Source organism: Chiloscyllium plagiosum, unplaced genomic scaffold (assembly GCF_037043375.1).
Source record: "Chiloscyllium plagiosum isolate Xiang-an unplaced genomic scaffold, Cpla_swu_hap1 HiC_scaffold_32, whole genome shotgun sequence".
NCBI lineage: Eukaryota > Metazoa > Chordata > Chondrichthyes > Orectolobiformes > Hemiscylliidae > Chiloscyllium > Chiloscyllium plagiosum.
The window spans coordinates 22,682,230-22,703,857 of NW_028270170.1; the positions used below are offsets into that span (position 1 = coordinate 22,682,230).

The 21,628-nt window shown below is 38.1% G+C and overlaps 1 protein-coding gene across 2 annotated transcripts in view; it reads right to left on the bottom strand.

The window, feature by feature from the left end:
• Positions 1 to 1,337: 1,337 nt before the first annotated feature.
• The window catches only part of LOC148141782 (uncharacterized), a 28,494-nt gene continuing 8,203 nt past the window's right edge, over positions 1,338 to 21,628 (bottom strand). Inside the window, exons 1-3 of one of the 2 annotated variants that reach the window (XM_087977864.1) lie at positions 8,080 to 11,799; positions 4,646 to 6,308; positions 1,338 to 4,382 (exon numbers count right to left, since the gene is read on the bottom strand). In XM_087977864.1, the coding sequence (XP_087833990.1) occupies positions 4,899 to 5,966 (1,068 nt within the window). In that variant the 5' untranslated portion in view covers positions 5,967 to 6,308; positions 8,080 to 11,799 and the 3' untranslated portion in view covers positions 1,338 to 4,382; positions 4,646 to 4,898. Of the gene's footprint in view, positions 4,383 to 4,645; positions 6,309 to 8,079; positions 11,800 to 21,628 lie in introns of those variants that run through there. The other variant, XM_087977863.1, reaches the window with a different exon arrangement.

Here is a 21,628-nt window from a genome sequence, read left to right on the forward strand (position 1 = left end):
TCCTATATAGTGTTTTGTGCAGTTTTATAATTATCTAGCAAGCAACAGTTTGATTGGAGGTAGTCAACATGGTTTTGTCAAGAGCAGTTAGTGTCTCACAAACCTCAGTTTTTTGAGAAGGTGACCAAGCATGTAGATGAGGGTAGGGCAGTTGGCATGGTGTATACATGGACTTCAGTAAAGCCTTTGATAAGGTTCCACATGGTAGGCTGTTGGAGAAAATGCAGAGGCATGGGATTGAGAGTGATTTAGCAGTTTGGATTAGAAACTGGCTTTCTGCAAGAAGGCAAGTGGTGGTTGATAGAAAATATTCAGCCTGGAATCCAGTTACTAGTGGTGTGCCACAAGGATCTATTTTGGGACCACTGCTGTTTTATAAATAACTTGGAGGCAGGCATAGATGGATGGGTTAGTAAGTTTGCAGATGACACTATAGTCAGTGGAGTGGTGAACAGTGTGGAAGAATGTTGCAGGTTGCAGGGGGACTTGGATAAACTGCAGAATTGGGCCGAGAGGTGGCAAATGGAGTTCAATGCAGCTAAATGTGAGGTGATTCACTTTAGGAAGACATTAACTGGGTCAATGGAAAGATTCTTGGTAGTGTTACCTTGGTATCCATGTACATAGATCTGTGAAAGTTGCAACCCAGTTTGATAGTGCTGTTAAGGCAGCATATGGTGTGTTAGGTTTTATTGGTAGAGGGATCGAGTTCCGGAGCCATGATGTCATGCTGCAACTGTACAAAACACTAGTGCAGCCACACTTGGAATATTGTATACAGTTCCGGTTGCCCCATTACAGGAAGGATGTGGAAGCATTGGAAAAGGTGCAGAGGAGATTTACGAGGATGTTGCCAGGTCTGCAGTGAAGTTCTTATGAGGAAAGGCTGAGGACTTGGGTCTGTTCTCATTGGTGAGAAGGCAGCTAATGGGATTTAATAGAGAGACACAAGATGATCAGAGGATGAGAGAGGGTGGACAGTGAAAGTCTTTTTCCTAGGATGATTACATCGGCTTGTACGAGGGGGCATAGCTACAAATTGAGGGGTGATAGATTTAAAACAGATATTAGAGGCAGGTTTTTTTACGCAGAGAGTGGTAAGGGCGTGAAATTCCCTGCCTGCCAATGTAGTTAACCCAGCCACATTCGGGGTATTTAAACAGGCCTTTGATTAGCATATGGATGACGATGGCATTATGTAGGGGGATGGGATTAGATTAGTTCATAGGTCAGTGCAACATAGAGGGGCAAAGGGCCTGTTGTACGCTGTATTGTTCTATGTTCTATTCCAATAGTCCAACTGACATTGTATAATACATAATCCCAGTTTTTAAAAATCAATTTATCTTTGTTTTATTAGTTTTGACTGTTCTCTGAAATTAAATTATACCAAACACCATCAATTCAACAAACATGATTTTCTAAAGTAGAATCAAATCACTTGACAGGAATGGTTCAATACAGATCTTGGTCAATCAGTATCCTGAGTAAATTGATGTTATTCTTTTAAGTAAAAAGACAGCCTGTTTTTAAATCTGTGCAGAGTAAATTTGATGTTATAGTTTGTGACATCTAAACTTCACTTAGTGACTATTGCAAGTCATGAATTAACTAAATATGACCTGTAACAGAGGAGACAGATAACAGTAAAATTATGCATTTGTAAATAACCAGTAGAGAAGCTGTAGGAATATTTCCTCCAAGTACTATCCATCTACTGTTTGTTGTTTATATACATCTCATTTACAGTATCAATTATATTATCTAATCTAGCTACACATTCACAGACATTTTATAAAACTAATTTGGGTATAAATGTACATTCAAAGATTTTTCATAAAAAACAATACAAGTATAAATTCATGCATGTGTTTTGTGAAGCAGTTAGGTATATAACATGCATACATTCACACATTTAATGAATACATTGCATGATTAAAGAAAAACTTATGAATATTTAATTAGGTCATTGTATACTCAGGTGCTCATTCGCAGACATTTCATGAATGTATCATTTCCCATGCATCTTAAATGCATCAATCAAGCTGCCACACCAGGAGCAAATTAGGTCAAGGGAACGATACAGGGATTAGTTATCATCATAGGGTGGTGGCAGGAGAGGGTGTTTAATATTGGTGATAGTGCTATTTCCAATTGGATAGTAATGTTCCTGTATTATGTTTAAGTATATTCTTGTATTTTGCAATAAATCAAATAGTAAGTTGCAGTAAGATTTTGTACACACATTCTACATTTTGGATACATTCTTTTGCGGGTACACTAGCAGCTTGGTTAGTCTATTGAGATGAATGGACTATTCGTGTTCGAGATGGGACCTGCAGTGATTACTTTTTTTTCCCATAGAACGTTAAGATAATTTGCTCACTAAGTACAAAATCAGAAATACAAAATTGAAATGTTAATTGACAACAAAATAATGAAGAAAAAGATTAAATAATATGAAGGTATTAGTGATTACTTTAAAAGAAAATACTGAAATTAATCCTGTTGATTAGGTCAAAGGAACTGGATAAAGTTACAAAATAAGTGTTTTATCATAGAAAATAATAATTGAATCTACAATAAATGAATAAATTGTGTGTGGGTATATGAGGCATGTTTATTTGTGGAGCCTTGCTGGAGCTCTCTGATGTGGAGTGTGATATACCAACGTGGTCATCAGCCATGATTGAATGGCGGAGTGGACTCGATGGGCCGAATGGCCTTACTTCCACTCCTATGTCTTATGGTCATCATGACCTCCTGAGTTGATTAGGCTAATTAGAATTCAACAATCATAATCCAAGTGAAGCGGCAGCAAAAACATTTTGGTACAGGGCTTTTCGAAGGGGATGCACCATATTGATTAAACAAATGAAAATTTAGCTACCATATTTGCCCAATTATAGAGAATTATATTTGCATCAATTTCTTAGCACTGCCTTAGCTATTACTGAACTGCACTTGGAACAGTGCCAGGTGCAGGAATAGTTTAGGGGAACAAAAAGATAATTGAACAATTTTGAAGTTATTGAAATGCAGAAAGCTGGGAAAGAGTGCATCATTTGCTTCTCCCAAACGAGGGCTCTTTTCGGTTAACATTTGAAGAAAGTGGAGCACACTTGAAGTCTTCTTTGAGATGGCCATGGAGAAAGAAGAAGAACATGGAGGGATATCTGTGACAACAACCTGGGACTGTGCAGCACTCTTGCTGCTTCTGCTGGAACAGGTCTGATCATTTGGCATTTTTAAAATGGAACTCTACTTTGCTGTAGCCATCATGAGAGAAAAGCAGCATCACTGGATATTGATCCCAGTAAATAATTGATCCCACTCAGCAATCCCTAACACCCATTCGATCAACAATGCTAATATCTCTCATTTAATTTAAAATCAAAACGACCATTTTGGTCCAATGGACCAAGAAGCCATGTAGTATTATAAAAATTATTTGCATACTGCAATTTAATAGTGTTGATTTTCATCATTTTAATATAAAGAAAACACTCACTTCCAAATAATGTACAAAGATTAGTTTTATGATTTTAGTAGTATTGATGGTAAAAGTTTGTGAACAAGTAAAAATACACTAAAACATGTCCGATTTTTAAAATTGGTATATTTTCAGGTGGCCACTGAGTACAACAGATATGCAAAGCAGTTTCAATTTTGAATTCAAGAAAAACACAATTTCAGGTGAATTGGTAATGCTTCCAATGTTAATAATGGGTATGCATAAACCAAGACAGCACTCATTGCTTGAACTTCACACCAAGAGTAAAAAGTAAATCTGAAACTTTATAAAATAAAATTAATGGAAACTTGCTAAACTTCATTTGCAATCATTTTGCATTAGCAGAGAGCTAATTCTTTGCTAAAATTAGAATTAATAAGGATGTTGAAAGTTGTATAACAAAACTCTGCATGTGCTTAGACCTAGAACAAGGACTCCATATGCAATGCGGAAGGGCACTTGACGGAAATGAATTCTGATGATAGAGTAATGGGTTGGGAGTGGCTGGATTGTTCTATAGGGAATCAGTGGAATTCAGTAGGCAGAGTGCAGTAGATGTCAGAATACGGAGTACATTTAAAGGAGAGCAAAGACAGATTTTTCATTAGTAACAGGTTGGGGGGTTAGGGAGCGTGGGCACGAAGTTGGAGTTGAGGCCGCGATGAGATCAGCTTTGAAGGTGGCTCAGGTAGAGGGGCTGAAAGGCCTGCACTTACGAGCCTCACAGGCAAAATGGCCTTCTTCTGTACTCTCTCTACGATTGAACAAAATAGCCCCTTCACTCCAAGTCTATCCCCTTGAATGAGATCTCATTCCTGATGAAGAGCTTATGCCCCAAACGTCGATTCTCCTGCACCTCGGATGCTGCCTGACCTGCTGTGCTTTTTCAGCACCACACTCCCGACTCTGATCTCCAGCATCTGAAGTCCTCACGTTCTCCTCATTTCCAAAAGGCCCAATATGATTTGAAGAAACTGAGGACTGCAGATGCTAGAGATCAGAGTCGGGAGTGTGGTGCTGGAAAAGCACAGCAGGTCAGGCAGCATCTGAGGAGCAGAAGAATCGACGTTTCGGGCATAAGGTGAAGGGCTTACTCCCGGATCGTCGACTTTTTTGCTCCTCGGATGCTACCTTGGACGCTGTGCTTACCCCAGCGCTACACTTTTCAACCCATTATTATATGCCCTCGTGTCAACAGATAAAAACAACCACGTGAGCAATTGCTGTGCAAAGTTGGGGAAGTTTGCTCAGAAAGTGATGATTTCAGCAAGTCATAAGCATATTAGTGAAAGGTTTTGCGTTACTCCACATTAAGCTATTAGTGTCTGGCAGGCAGTAGAAACTGCCTTCTAAATTAGACGATTTGTGCTTTTTTTTTGTTTCATCATTTGTCCTGGGAATCCAAGGGCCCCTCACTGTCATTCCAGGTCTTGTTGCTGTTTTTCTTGCGGTTTCTCTCGGCCATGACAATGGCAGCTATGACCGTCACCAGCACCGTCCCGGTTATCACCAGCACAGTGGCAGTCTCGGCGATACAGAGCTGCGAGTCTACATCCACCAGCAGGTCACCCCGGAGCTGCCCGGGCTCTGAACAACTGATGTTGCCATAATCATCCACGCGCAGGTGTCGGATGCTGGAGATCTTCCCAAACTCCCTCTGAAGGTCGCAGTCACAAACCCAGCGGTTATCCGCAAGCTGCAGGTGAGTGCCTTGGGTCTGGATGTTCAGGAAGGTTTTGAACTCGATGTGCTTTAGATGGTTTCCATTTAGACACAGGAGGCTCAGGCTGCGCAGAGAAGCGAAGGCCTCCCCCTCGATGCTTGTAATGTTGTTGTTTTCCAAGTGCAGAGCTTCCAGGCTCTGAAGCATGAAGAAGAATCCATCCTCAATGACATGCAGCCTGTTGTTTTTCAACAACAGGTGGCTGAGTTTATATAAACCTCTGAAAACCCCTGTTGCCATGGAATGGATTCTGTTCCCGCTCAAGTCTAATTTCTCCAAATTCTCGAAAGACCTCATGCTGTTGTAGTGGATGTACTCAAGCCAGTTATTGGACAGCCGCAATTCCAGCAGACGCTGTAAGCTGTCCGAGAAGTCCCCAGGCAAGTGCTGTATGTGGTTCGCGTTCAGATCCAACATTTCCAGAAAGGACAGAGATTCAAAAGCTCCCTGGTGGATGCTCTCGATTCGGTTGTGAGGCAGCAGGAGGATCCTGAGTCCCCAGTGGCCGCTGAAAGCACTGCTGGGGACCTCCCGCAAGCTGTTGGTCCCGAAATCCAACATCCAGGTGCTGTGCGGGATGTCTCCGGGAATGTGGCTCAGAGAACGCCCTTTGCAGTCCGCCAAATGCGAGGAATCGTAACAGGAGCAGCGGCGGGGACACGCTTTGAACCCATCGATTTGCAGGAAGCTCACCAATATCCCGAGGCAACTGATAACCACTGGATGCATCCTGTCTCCAACTTTCGGCGGTTCAGTCGCTTTGTGACAATGAGGTTTGGGGGGGGGGGGGGGGCGGAGAATGAGAAACAAGTTCCAAAGCGTGGGGAGCTAACGGTTTAGGAAGTCTCCCTCAGATATAAATGTATGATCCCATTCAATTGCATGTGCCATCTCCATCTTAGTGCTGGTTGTTATCTAACTCATCCGGTAAGAACATCAACTTTTTCCAATCGCCCACCTTTTAAACTTATGATGGAGACAGGGAGTCAATGTATCACTTCAGCCTTGCCGTTTCCGGATTTTGATCGTTTCATCTGCAAAAGATATCGGCTCCCAGTGTGTCCCCGCTCCCTGTATCAGGAGATAAAATATACTTCTTAGGCGGTTAACAATAACAAATTACAAAAACAAGCACAAAGAACTGCGGATGCTGGAAATCAAACAAAAACTGAAGAAATTGCTGGAAAAACTCAGGCCTGGCAGCATCTGTGAAGAGAAAGCAGAGTTGACGTTTGGGGTTCTGAAGGTGGTCACTGGACCCCGAAACGTTATTATCGGACTCCTAAATCTGGATGCTTGTCTAACGATCAAGGGACAGAGGCTGCTGGTTGAGTTTAAAATTCAACTAATCAATACGGGACTCCAAACCCGCAACAATGTGGTGGACTCTTAAATTCCCTCTGAAATTTTGCCCTCAACTCAGGCCAAGGGCAACAAGTGTTGGCCAAAAAGGGGCAAACTTCGTCCATTCCTTGAACGCACAGAAAGCTGCCAAATAAACAGTCCATATCTGATCATTTCCCACCACCTCTCATTGTTCATCAAATCCATGAAGGCAATTTTCATTTTTTTCAAAATTAATTCACAGGATTTGATTGTCACTGGGTAGACCAGCATTTATTGTCCAACTGAAAGTCAGATTGGTGTGGGTCTGGAGTCAGATGTAGGCTGAACCAGATAAGGATGGCCGTTTCCCTCCCTAAAAGGCATCAGTGAACCAGATGGGCTTTTCTGACAATTGACAATGATTTTGTGGTCATCGTCTGAATTTAATTATAAAAATCTGGAATTAAGAGTCTAAGTCAATTGAACTCATCATCACCCAAGACGGCATTCGAAAGCTTGTCTCCAGAACATCACCTGGGTCTTTGGTTTAATAGTCTAACTATAATACTACTCTGCCTTCACTTCCCCTAAACATGACAAAACAAAAAGTTCAATAGGCAGCAAGAGGTAATATCAATAGTACAGGAATCATTAGGCTACACTGGTATGGTGTCTATTTTGGGTCACTGTAACTTTGGGAATTGGCCACATTGTAAAGACCAGGAAGTCATTCACAAGATGATAGTAGCGATGGGAAAGAACTAAAGAAACTGATATTCTCTTCAAATAGAACAAAAATCCTTTGAGATTCAGTTTAAATGTTCAAAATCGAGCATTAGTTTGATAAACCAAAGAGGGAAAAACAAGTTTTCGTTTGTTCCAGGTAATGTATTCATGAACCAAGACATTTAAAATCATGAAAAAAAACAAAGGAGAGATTTTTGATGCAGAGCGCTATTGGACATTAAATACTCCAATAGAAAGAGTGGTGGAAGCATATTCTAAGAGAATTTGATAAGTATTTGGAAAAAAAAATGTAGTATTTGATGAAAGGATACATGAATGGATAGATAGGTAACCCTCAGAGCAACTCGCGGGTGCAACAAATCCAAAAGCTTTGTGCTATACAATTATGTAATTCTAGTATGGATGCTCTTTCGTATGTATCTTTAAATCAATAAGATGTGATTGAAATGTACAAATCAAAATTTGTTTTTGTGACTTAAGTGTTTTGAACTAAAGAACAAGAAAATTGATTTGTACAGTTGTACACAAGTATAGTGTTACAGTTTGTGAATAAGCTTCCAAATATAACAAGATGGTTTCCGGAAATAAAATGATACTGATATGGCAAATCTCAGTAACATGCACTTTTGACTTGCTTGCATGCCATTTTCTGCAACCAACATTAATATCAAAGAAAGGGCAGTTTAAAATATTGATCATTTATTATGCTTTTTAAAAGCTTAATCTATCTCAATATGTACTCTGCAAGTTAGTTATATTTTGCACTTACATATTTTTGTAAAAGCTGAAGGCATTAATACAATTGTTTTTGTTTGGTAGTGCCTGTGACTGTTAAACAGACAAACGCTGAATTGTAAAATCTAATGGGCATTTTGATCTGTATTGACATTTTTCTTTCATCCTCAGTGAGATGTCCAAGTTGTTGGCAGCATCCTTCAGAATTGGTCTAGAACAGCATATTAAAATGATCAAGAAATGATTGCTGAGAAAAGTATTGAAATATAAGCAGCTGATCCAACCAAAATAATTCCAGAGACATATAGCAGATTAATTATATAATCTCAAAGGGGAGATTAAATGAATATACCAATCATCTGTTTCTTATTTTCTGTGTCTCAAATGAAAATCTTCAGTTCTCTCCACTGACCTGGAGTGTCCGTTTCTCCAGTTATTTCAGATTTACAGCATCTTTAGTACTTTTTACTTCGTAATACTACAAGGTTAGATTGGTAACAATTAATTAGAGCTGCCTATCTTAATTTAGATGCTACACAATCAGTTGAGTTAATCACTTACCCAACTCTGCATGACGAAAGCTGCTTCCAATCTGATGGTTCTGTTTTACTGCTGATCGCTTTATACTGCTAAAGGCTGTCACATGTGAAATTCCTTCCAATGAACTTCTATTTTCACCTAACATACCTTTCTGAAGTGATCACATAAGATGCTATACTTGGAGACTATCCTCACATTGACATTTAGTTTTATATTAAGATTACTTTCAATTGAGATTAATTATTTAAAAGTCAGGTACATTACAGCTATTATTATGCAACATTTGTTCTAGTCATATCAAATATACTAATCTGTAAGACCTCATTTACCAATGCACAGGTGTAGGAAAGATTTGAAAATCAACAAGAAATTCCCGTCCAGTTGTTTTGGCATACAAACCAGTGGTCACAGGAATCAACAATGAACTGGTGCATGCAAACATTCACAAATAAAACTGACCTCAGCTAAATGTTAATTTTCTCCCACGACTTTCTTCTGTGGTTGGTACTGTAAATGTTATGCTCTCTCCCCATTTGGAGTTTAATATATAGTTGAGTAGAAAGTTTATTTAAGTTTGTTCTTATAAAGATCAATGCATTTGTTTTCAGATGCCAGTTTTGTTAATACCAATTACAATAAAGGGAGCAGGGCTTTTCATACTTTTCTAGTTTTATTAAAAATGTATAAGAAAATTTTGTTAAAATTAATTCACATTCAACTTGCATCTCTTTGCTAATAAAAATGAGAGAAGATGGTTTTAAGCTTGAAATCTCTCACCTATTAAGAAGTGAGGTACATATTGATGAGGTGTAGGGTGAGAGTGTTCCATAATCTCCAAAATTTCAGTTTTCTCCCCATTCTCACTTTTACAGTGCCCAAAAGTGGAATTAGAATTTTCTATCAATGGCACCAAGTCCATGCCAGATTATTTCCACCTTATCTTTGAAAGTGACAATGAGAATTACATTTAATCTGCTGTAGTTGATTTAATCCAGTTTCAGGTTTGAATAGGCTTTTGATATTGTGACACCGAATAGGATTTTTGAGTAAAGTAATTGCAAAGTTTTCAGCACAGAAATATCTTGCATTGTATTGCAACTGATCTTCTCAAACCAATTCACAGCTAATAAATATTTTTGGAATGTAGTCACTAATACGGAAAATACTGCAGCCAAATTGCACACAGTGAAATTAATGACCAGATAATTCACTCTAGGGACAGAAAGTTGGCCAGGGAGCAAAAGGAATTCCACTGCTGCTCCTAGAATTTAATGGAACCATTTACATCCATTTTAGTTAGCAGGTGAGGCCTCAGTTTAACGCCTAATCCAAAACATAGTACCACCAACAATATGGTACCCAAGTGCTACACTGAAGAGTCAGTCTAGATTATTTTAGGTCTCTGAATGGGGATTGAATACACTGCAGTCAGCTTAGATAATACCATCACTGAAGCAGTGCTAGAACCAGGAGTTTATTTAAATAATGGAATGTTCTCAAAATGTAATGTGAAGATACATAAAGCAGCTTGTGTATTCTTTGAATGGCCTTCAGTTTCCTCTAAAAACTACAGATACATACAAGCAGAGATAGTGAGGCACACATTCTGTACACTTGTATCTCAAGTGCAAATCTGGGTACAGGTCTCCTGTCTGAAACGATAGTCAATTAAAATATGAGAAAGCAAGTAAAGATTTGAGGCCAGATGAGAATGGGCTTGTCTGTATAACGATTGTTCTGGGAAACGTAAAAAAAAAACTTACCCCATCAGATTGAAACATATCTATGGCCAATGAAAGGCTGATACCCAATACATAAAGTATAGTGTGAAGTGCGTGAATTCCTAGAGGGTGCATCGGAATCATTTTTGTGCCATTAAGGGAAAGAGGAAATACCAATTATCTTTGGACATACAAGGAGGGAGAAGAATATCAACATTGCAATGGACCGGAGGACAGGTAACCCATGTGTCATCTGCTAATCTAAAAATTCAAGTCATACAGAGCATTTTAAGTGGGATAAAAGGATGAAAATTATGAGCTAACTTGACCCATTTGCAGCAATAATATGGAGTCAAAATTTACACAAGATATCTTTGATAAATATTGTGTCAGTATCTTCAGAGAAATAGGTTTAATTGCAAATCAATTAGAAAGCAAACTCCTCTGCTCATTGCAACCACTTTACATTTGGAGAGATTATGATTACACTGGCTATGATCCGGGCAAAACACTCAATGTCAACTTCACAACATTGACAGCAAATAGAATATCTGTGAAACAAAAAGGCAGCATGCACCAAATGTCAAATAAGGAAGTTATGTAATCAAGTTGAAACCCAGAGAGAAGAATTTGGATTAAGAAGTGACAAATTTGCAAGAGTGCCATACATGAGATCCAGTATGAATAATTTACATTTCTGCTTACAGTTCAGCAAAATTCTTAACCTTGGCTCTTAGTCAATGACACAAATAATTGCAAAATTTCTTTCATACTGATCTGTTTTTATATTCAGCAGAGCAAGACACTGAATATCAATTGAATCTCAGCACAGCAGGGAATGAGTCCATTTACTCTTATGCACAATCACAAGGTTTCCCAAGATAGCTATAAACAGATTGTTTTCCCACTTCCATCAAATTGAAACATAATCTGTATATATCCCTGCTAATACCAACCTAATGCGTTCATCCTCCAAATCTCAATATTGAATTATTTCTAAAAGTTGCATAATGCAGTTAGTGTTGAGCCTAATCACCCATCGACACATTTTTTCTAAATTCAAAATGTATCAATTTTAAAAAGCATCAGTAAAGTAATACGTATTCCAGGAACCAGCCTATCTTAAAACAAAAGTCAGAATGGTTGGCAATGTCATAAGAATGTGCTACATTTTATCATTTCTAGTTTTAACAAAGGTGTTAACTCATTTAAGATATAAACAATTAACACTTTTCAAAATAACAAAAATTGTTCAAATGTGTTTTAAGATAAGTAATTTCCATCATATGTAGGTCATTAAGTTGCCATCTAAATCAATGTAGGTTTCACTTAAATAAAAGCTAATTTAATTTAAATTCAAAATTAAATTCAATTAAATCAAAGTACTGGAGAAACTCAACAGTCAGGCAGTATTTATGGAGAGAGATGTTGAGTTAACATCTTGAGTCTGATATGACCGCTTCAGAACTAAATTCTACTTTACTGTTGATTGTGTAGTTTTCAAGACGGCACCTGCACAAGGATAATTACTGCTGGGCAATAAATGCCAGCCCAGCCAGTGGTGTCCACAACTCATGAATGAATAGAGTTGGTATTTCTTGTTTATCATGTCATTCTCATTGATTAAATGGCTAATATTTCAATTGCTCCAAATTTTAGCATCCATTTTCTGTCATGTTACAATGGTCATCCAGTTATCTAAATGGCTCTATTGTTTGCACATTCTGGAAATGCTGGAATGTGGCTATGCAAACTGGAAACATGGCTGGACTACGTTTCCCAGTTTTCAAACTACACTTCTCCAGTAAATAGAAAAATCACAATGGCACACCATGACGGTATTTCATCAGGGATCTCTTGAACATTATGCTCAATAGTCCATCTGTCAGGGGTCAGTTGGCTGGTTTGTGATGGAGAATGACACCATTAGTGTGGGTTCAATTATCACACTGGCTGAGGCTACCATGAAGGACTCTCCTTCTCAATATCTCCCCTCAGGTTAAACTACCACCATTCATGTCAATGGGAGAGTTGCCATAGTCTTATGGCATCTTTACCTTCATCCATCTCAGTTTTTTTAAAAATTCAATTCCCTACAGTCTGGAAACAGGCCCTTTGGCCCAACAAGTCCACACGGGCGTTCCAATGGGTGGACTTTCCCCTACCCTATATTTTTACCCCTGACTACTGCATCTAACATTAAGGGAAATTTAACATGGCTAATCCACTTAACTTGCACATCTTTGGACTGTGAGAGGAAACCAGAGCACCCAAAGGAAACCCACATAGACATGGAAGAATGTGTAAACTCCACACAGGCCGTAGCCCAAGGTGGGAATTGAACCTGGGTCCCTAGTGTTCTGAGGCAGTAGTGCTAACCACTGAGTCACTGTGCCACTTTAAAGAACACAAATGCAGTGAGAACAGAGATTACTCTGCCCCTGGGCAGTTTCGAACACAAACCTTTTGATTAATAGTTGAACGCACTGACCAATTGCAGCATAGAGACTGGCGAGCCAGTTTAATAAATTTAATGGTAAAGAAAAATAGAGTGAAAGATCAAGAAGGATACACTGCAAATTGAAATCAGATTAGACCTAGAGAATAAAAGAGAAAGGAACAGAATGGATTGGGGCCGGGGGTTAAGGAGAAGAGAGCAAGAGCAAAGGTGTAAAAAATAGGAAACAAGTAGTAAACATTGTAATCTTGTAGTGTTTGGGAATTGTTTTGCCTTGAGAAGTACATTATGAGGGGTAGATTATACACAAACAGATGTTCAAACATTGTTACCTGTACACCATATTCAAAACGATGTCTGAAATCAGTCGACAGCTTTGTTGAAAAGTTTCACATCTAGCAAACATGGCTGCCTGACATGCAAGAGCAGTCTAGATGGCAAGAAGGGCATAAAAATATTTAAGTGCTCATCAACTAATTTACTTATCACATAATTCCAAGAAGTTAATACAAAGGTTTGTTGTTTTAATTCCATTCTGAGCATGACTTATGAATACTACACTGAAATTTATAAAGTCCCCAGCAACTATAATTAACTGTTGGGAAATATCCAAAGCTGTCTCCCTAGACCCAGATTACACTCCATCCAGTAAATTATCCACATAATTCTGAGCAACTTTCCTACCTCACCACCTGGTGGTCCAAGCTCAAGTCCCACCTGTTCCATTTATTTGAAAATATTTATACTCCAAAATTAAATTCTTAGCGACATCATAACTGCAGCCCTTAGTTAAGTAGTAAATGGGTTGAAACAGTTGAGTTTGAGATTTTGAAGTAAATAAACACTATATTGAAGACATGATTGAGATATTGCAACACTTCAGATAAGAATATTCCAAATTTCTTAGCCTAGTTTCAGTAAACGTGAACATTGTCTTTACATTTTTGAAGTCTGTCTTCCCAGCTCTGCATACAGCAGGATTGGAGGTATTGAATGAGACTGCTGGATTACTAGGAAAATAGCAGGGACCACCTGTTCTGGGTTTGCCCCTTCAATGTTTCTGTGACGTGGGCAGAATGAGAGTTGATTGTCCATGCAGTCAACCTGTGTAGATGCAGCCCTAATTAAAGGCTATTTAGAACACTTGCTGGCATTTGACTGACTGCAGTGACATATTGTTCTCCCAAGCAGGAAGCCATCAGAGGGCTTTCCGCTCCAAATTGAGGAGCATGCATTCTTGGCTGCTCTGAAAAGTAATTTCTTCTCATTCTCAACCTAAGTAGCTCCCACCTGTCCCCACATTTGGCATGGCTGCAATAGGAACATGCCCAAATCAAACAGTAAGATTGAAGGTGGCCAATTTATAGATCAATGCCAGAAAATTGGCCTCCTTGTTCTAGCTCCAAACAATGGAGGGCACAGAACCCCAATTTAGTCCTGACATCAAGTCATGAAGCCCACAGGAAATCCTGATATATCACTACACACATCTGCAAATAAAAATAAAAAAGGACGTTCAATGGTCTTGAGGCCCAGAATAAATTGGAAGATTTTCTATCATGAAGAAACTTGAACAAGAGAGAATTATCCATTATTTATGTCACTGTGTTGAATAAGTATCTACCAGTATCCATTACATTCATTCAGCTTACATGATCCATCAAGAACAATGCAACATTAATTTAAACAATTAATTATTCATAGCCTTGACATACAACTTCGTAATGACACTTTTGGTTATCCCAAACAAAGGTGAATATTTGTTAGAAAGGTAAGAAACTATTTGGTCCAATAGGAGTTTTATTTGAACTTAAATACATCTGGACTAAATATTCTAAGTGTATCACTGAGCTAGCAGCACACAAACATTCTGACAGCAAAAGAGATTCTTAATAAAACTCAAAATTTCAAATCCACACCAGACATTTTATTGGTCTCCACAGCCAGATAATAAAATGAGTTAAATGAATGGTATGAGCATTTAATATCCAATTCGTCAAAGGACAAGTATTGTATCCAAAGGAGTGATGGGTAAATCTCAAAGCTTTCCAATGTTAATTATGAAAATTATTGCAATTAACTTTAGAACTGACTTCAAGCTGTGGGCTGATTTGTAACGTTGTGTCAATTATGCTATATGGAAGAGTTTTGATTGCATTTTCAAAAATAAAAATCTGCAACTCGGTCACAACTTGCTTTATACTGAGCTTGTTGCAAATACGAAATGCATTCTTACATACCATGTGTAAAACAGACAGTGCTTATGCCCTAACAAACATTTCAAGAAGTGAAATTAGCAGAATTAATCAGTTAATAATTTTATGTCTTCTCCTGCTTCTCAAAACATCCTATATCGAGTTCCACAATTATTTGCAAACTGCAATTGCAATTTTCAAAGCAATTGTCCATATCTTAATTACAAACAAAGTTTTGCGAATGACAAGTAAATTTTCAAAGTTGCTCCCCATGGAGATTCCACTACAACAGCAACCTTGCTGTTTCTTTATTACACATCCATGCTAGTTTTAAAACACCACCAAAAATGAGTTAAGTGGATGCTGTTCATGAGAGCACCAATTTCTAAGAAACTGCAGGTTTGAGATAATGAACAAATACCTGCTATGGTTCTCAGCAGTAATTTATAGGCATGTTGCTTTGAACAACACAGCTCTGCTCCCCCTCAGTTGAGAATTGCTGAGCCTGTGTGTTTCAGGGAATATAATCTAGACTACAGCTATCAATAGGCCTGGTGGAAATTTAAGGTAACAAACTTGTCAAACAGGGAAGTGTAATGATGACTGCTGCTCAAAAACTTTGTTGGTGGAACATGATTGTTGACACACAATTAGTAAAAAATGACAAACGACAGACTAAACAATGGTCATCTATTTTATCAATTACTATTATAGTTCATTCTAAAATTACCCGAGACTCTTAGTTCCATCAGAAAACTCATGTGTCAAATGCTATCCAGCAGACATGCATGCAGGAGTTCAGCATCACAGGGTCATCCATGTACTTCATAGGAAGGATCCCACATAGGAAAGACAGTGTTCCCTATTCCACCAAACACACAAATCACCAGCAATGGACATCCCGAAACATAGATACAAACACAGCTGAAAGCTAATCTCAGAACCTGTAAGTTAGGCTTTACTACACAGAGAAAACCAGTTCTGGAAATATCCAAATGGAGATATTTCCATCTAGCAATCTCAACATTCAAAGAGAGAAGTGTCAGGGCCCTAAGAGTCAAGTGAGAATGCCAGAAAGCCAGTGCTTATATTTACCCATCCATGAATGACCAACTTAGATCTACAACTCAAGATTCATAGTAACGTTGCACTGTACCACCACCAACATAGATGGTGAATGTTCAATTTTTGAAAATCAACAGGGAAAATTCAATTCAAGTTGACATGCCACAGTAAACTTGATGCTTCTCAGCAAGTAGGAAGGATACGCAATCTGCACAAACTGTTTCAAAAGAAATGCAGTATCTGCAAAGGATCAAAGAAACATCCATTACAGGAAAATAAATAGCCAACACACACGGTATGAATTTAATCACAGTTTCCGAATTTTAGAGGAAAAGCTTCTGAAGAAGTTTACACATCTTTTTGTATTGGAGGGGCACGAGACTGGGCTACCACCCTAAGTACACTGCCAGCTATTTGTTTCCTGTGTAATACATGGAATGATTTACTGAGGGCCAATGTGTACATAGAGCTCAGTTACATGGTAGAGATCAATTGACATTAGTAAATGAATAATAGTTACTCAAGAGCATTGTGTTTAATTTGGATCCAGTGTCCCTCCTCTTGGGTTTGCCAAATCTTCCCTCTTTGGACATGCATGGGAAGAAACAATTTAATATTCTTTCATTCTGTGCAAAGAACAACATTCTAATGAGCTGGTGTTGGAGAATCTGCCAGGACTCTCAGGGTGGTGTAGATTAGTTATGGCGCACATCCCTCTCGCCGTCCTTACGAGTATGATGCATCAGAAAACTGAACTGTTTTATGGAACATGATGGCCCTTTCTGAATTATATAGGTGCAGACTTGTCGGCTATATTGGTCATGGCCTTTGTGTAGTCATGAAGGCTATGTCTGGCAGTCCATGGGCTCTTTTTTTTGGGGGGGGGGGGGGTGGGGCGGGGAAAGAGAACACGAAATCCTGAACAAATACGGGTTTACTTACTAATGCTCCTGGTGGTCGGGAGCTCAGTTGGGATTGCACTGTTTGCAGTAACTTAACTGAATAGAAGAACTTAACTTACCTTGATTTAACTTGGTTAATTTTCTTCTTCTTAGTTATTTATTGAATTGTAGGTTTTTTTTCTCTCTCCTCAGTGGTTTGTGGAGTAGAGTAGTAGAGTTTGTCTACTGTTATCATTGTCATTATAATATAAAGTTGTTATACTATTTTGTAGTGATTTTGTAAAAAACTTTAAAAAAAATTTTCAATAAAAAAGCATTGTGCGACTGCTATAGTGCTACTGAAGTTACATTCCAGTGGGTTTTTTGGGGTGGGGGTGGGAGGGGTGATAAACTATTCATTATCATATCAGAATTTCTACTTTAAACAGGGTTTGAAGTAGCTAGAATACTCAAAAATAGTTTCCAAGTTTCATTAGTCTATTTACCTTCTGACGACAATAAATAAAAGCCTGTTAAAGGACATCATTTGCTGCTTTATTAACAGTCTTTTGTTTTGCATTATATTTTTTCCTGTGGGCAAATCACAAATTGGTTTAGGTCCACGATATTGATCCTTCTACTTGGAGGCATGGATAATGGCCACGACAACCACCAGCATCATCATGTATAAGTTGCCAGTTCTTTCTTACTTTGTTGTTAAGGGAAAATATATATCATTGCTTATAATAAGCTAATGGGGAACTGCTACTTCTGTTCCAAAAGTTTGGCTTAATAATTGGCATAATAACTAGCTATTTTGTTCAGGATTTGAATTTTCAGTATGTACTCTTCCAATGACTGTTAGCAAATGCAATGATCAATACAGAAATACCAAATTTGAATCATATTCTAACATGAACTGGTTATTACAGCAGAATGTTGATGAGGAATTGGTAACTGGCTTCAGTAACTCAATGGTATCAAAAGGTGGAGAGTTGGGGAGTTGCTTTCAGGTTTACAGCCAAAGATCCACTGCCAGAAAAGGTTCCGTGGTGATGTTCTTACCACAGAATAATCTATCCAATATTTGCTGAACAGATACATGGAAGAAGAATGGTCACTTAAAGTGCAAAGGAGTTGATGGTAAAGTAAAGTAGGGATTTGGAGTTCAGACCCTACCACAATCAAACTAATGTTCAGAGCCTCTGCGGACATCTTTGGAGTAGGTTGTCAGGGTAATGTCCTGTAAACCACCTAAGGTAGAGTTAGAATCAACATTAGGAAATATGTTAATTAACCATGAAGACAGAAGCTAAATATTCCTTTTTAAAGACGACAACCCAAAAATGACCATGGGCCCACTGATGGCTTGTTAACAACTACATAAATGCATTCTCCCTGATCTGTCTGCATCCCTTTCCTTTGCGGAGACCTGAGACACATTAGGTTGAACAAAGGAGGTTATTAGATATACCAATACGCCTGTTCAAGGTGAAGTCCTTCCACAGTAATGAGTTTGAGCTCTCACTTTGGTAAATAGAATTGAACTTTGTAAATTACAGATCTGTAAGATGGCATTTTGACAACTCCTAGTTTAATAGAGTCTTGTTTAGTTGTTGTTCTTCTACTTTCTAGTAGAAAGCTTCTTATACGAGATCATTATTTTGCATAATTAAAAGGGTGACTGTGAATTTGAAGTCTACATCCAACAGAAAAACTACAAGATTGTATGATTATACCCATGAGATCTAAAAGTGCATTACTTAGAAATACAAGGTTCCATGACGTCTAAGGTGAGATTTAAGGCAGTTAGCCCAGATCAGTTACTAACATAGAAGGTGAGTGAATGCAGGAGTAAAGGATTCTGAAGGAATAGATAGCACATTTACAGAGATATACATTTCTGCACAATGATATTGTCATTCCAATCCATTTTAATATAAGTAACTTACCTTTAATGATTTAAATGTGCATGTGCAGCTTAGAGAACTTGACTCACCAAGATAACATGCAAAAAGCAGTACATAAATGTTAATAAAGTAAGAGATACTTCCATCCAGTCTTATGAAAGAGCTGTTTTACAGCTAGGATCTCTATGCTGTTTAAATCACTCAGCAAATATACTAAAAAGTGGTTGATTTCAAGCCAAGACTTTGAAAGTGATAAGGTCAAATGGTACTGTGGAAACTGTAACCTAAGAAGTTGGAAAGAAACAGACTGAAGGTACTTGAAACCAGAAACTCAATATCAAATGGTGTTCAATGGTGGTTAATCAAGAGGGGCCTATCACACCGACTGACCACACCATATTGACAAAAGGTCCTCAAAACCAGAGCCGCAGAATTCAAATTAGCAGTTAGAATTTGGAGCTAAACCTTATTACTTTAAGCATTTGGCTAAATTGGATTCTAGTCCCAATTTCTCTGATACTAACACTAATATATTCCTTAACAAACTGGATCATTAAAGTTAATCTGGCAAAGAAAGTATTAAAAATGCACATCTGGTGCACTTGTCAGTGTGTTCCACAAAATGTGAATATTCACACTGAAGGCCAAAACATAGCACATTGTAACTGCATTGTCCTTGCTGTGGGGTTTGTAGCGGTATTGCTGGCAGGAAAGAACAAATTTGCATAAGAAATTTCAAATATAAATGTCAATGCTGACGTTTATAAAAGTATTAAAATAAAATGGAATATTCAAATTAAAATGGATTGAATATTGTTGTATGCAATGGTCTAATCTTGCAATAATAACTGATCCCAGATTGGACCTGAATGTTTCAGTTCCTCCTCCCCACGTGCATTGCTTTGGGACATCCATTTACTTATAATATTCCATTATAACAATTCAATAATTTCAGTATATGCATGTTACATTGGTAATGTTCATAAAATATTTTTCACTGTGATACCAACTATCACATTGCTGATGAGATCACATTTGAAACTATTAATTTGCTTAAGCTTTGAAAATTTATTTCTAATGCATATCAAAAATAGCAAAATGTATACGATAACTGGTGAGAACAAAACTGATAGCTTACAAAGAATATATTTGGTAACTAGCCATTAAGAATTTAGTTCAGGCTCATGTTTTTGTAAGTAATGTTTCCTGTACTAATTGCAACAGTCTATAAAGGCCTTTTGAAACAGTTCATAAATATTGTGTCCATGAAGGATGGCATTGTCATTGATCACCAGTCGCCAAGTGCCACAGATTTTGAGTGAACATACAGAGGGATACAGAAATGGCTTACATTGTCAATGTTTTTACAGCACAAGTTACATTTCTACCCTCACCCCAAACATTTGATCAGCACTCCAATATGCACAGTGATTAAGGAAAGTATTGCAAATATTGTTCAGGAACACGTAACCGCTAATGTTAGTCAGAGTTCGAGCAAAAAGCTAGTGGGAAGGTGTTAGTTTTCAGTCAACGAATTGAGAGAAAGTTTTAAAAAAAAATTTCTGCAAGTTAAAAAGTAGTAGTAAAAGAGTTTGAGGGGCAAGGCTAGGGGTTGCGTGACAATTCAGTTTTGTGGATATCATTAAGATAACTGTCTTACTTTAATCTATAAGATCAAAGATTTACAAATGTGGAGCTGAATGCAAGATGCTGATAGCCCTGCTGTCTAAAAGGTAAACCAAACTAGGTCTCAAGGATTCGGTTTCTCTGCAATACATCTAAAAAGGAGGATAAAATGGAATTAAAAAGAGTGGTTCTTTTATCTATGGATCTTGCATGGCGTTATTCATTTCCTTGTGATTTTGAAACATGATCCAAAAAAAGTCTGTCAAAAATGTTATAATCCTTAAACTTTGCCAGCGCCATTTCTTCTTTACAAGACTTAACCATCATAATTGTTCAAACACTGCAGAACTTGAAAAAAAAAAATTGAAGGGACATCTTAGTTTGCCATTATTTTAACGCTAATGGTGAGCTACTGACACCTCAATTTCAGAATGATAGGGAACCATGCAGCTATTATCTGAAGGTAGAAGACATGTTGAGAGAAGTAATGCCAGAACTACCCCTGCCCCTCCCCCACATCGAGGAACAGTATTGCTGCCTTACTTCACTCCAGAAAAATAATTCTGCTTCATCCTTAAAGATATTAATAGAAACCACTCAAAAGATCAATAGTTAGGCCACTCAACACCTAGTACAAATAGGTTGAAGCACTGCCTCTCTGGCGTTTGACTAATTTTAGATGGAAATCAAAGAAGCGTCCACAAACTCTACGCCAGCTTGTCAGTGCAGTACTGAGGAAACATTGCATTGAAAAATAATACTTCTGACAATGCAACCTTAAACCAAGATGACAACCTGCCTATATGTGTAATATGAATAATCTGGGGACTGCTTGGAGATAACAAGTTCTTCTGGCCAACATTCATGGCACAATTAACGGACTTAAATAGACGACCCTGCCATTCTCTCAGTGGATGCATTTACAGTCTTAGCAAAGGCAGATACACTTCCTCTTCTTGATCTGCTGACTCACGACCAGCAGATCCAGGTACTCAAGGTCATCCCCAGACCCTATCTTTATTTTTCTTATTGACTCATCTGGTCTGATCACAGCATCCGCACAGAGGACGAAGATCTCCTTTCTTTTATTTTCCACAGGGAGCTTATGCCCCTATCCCCAAAAGATAATAGATTTGGCATAACTCTTTTTGCAACTATTGCAGCCGCTGAAAACATCTCAAAACAAT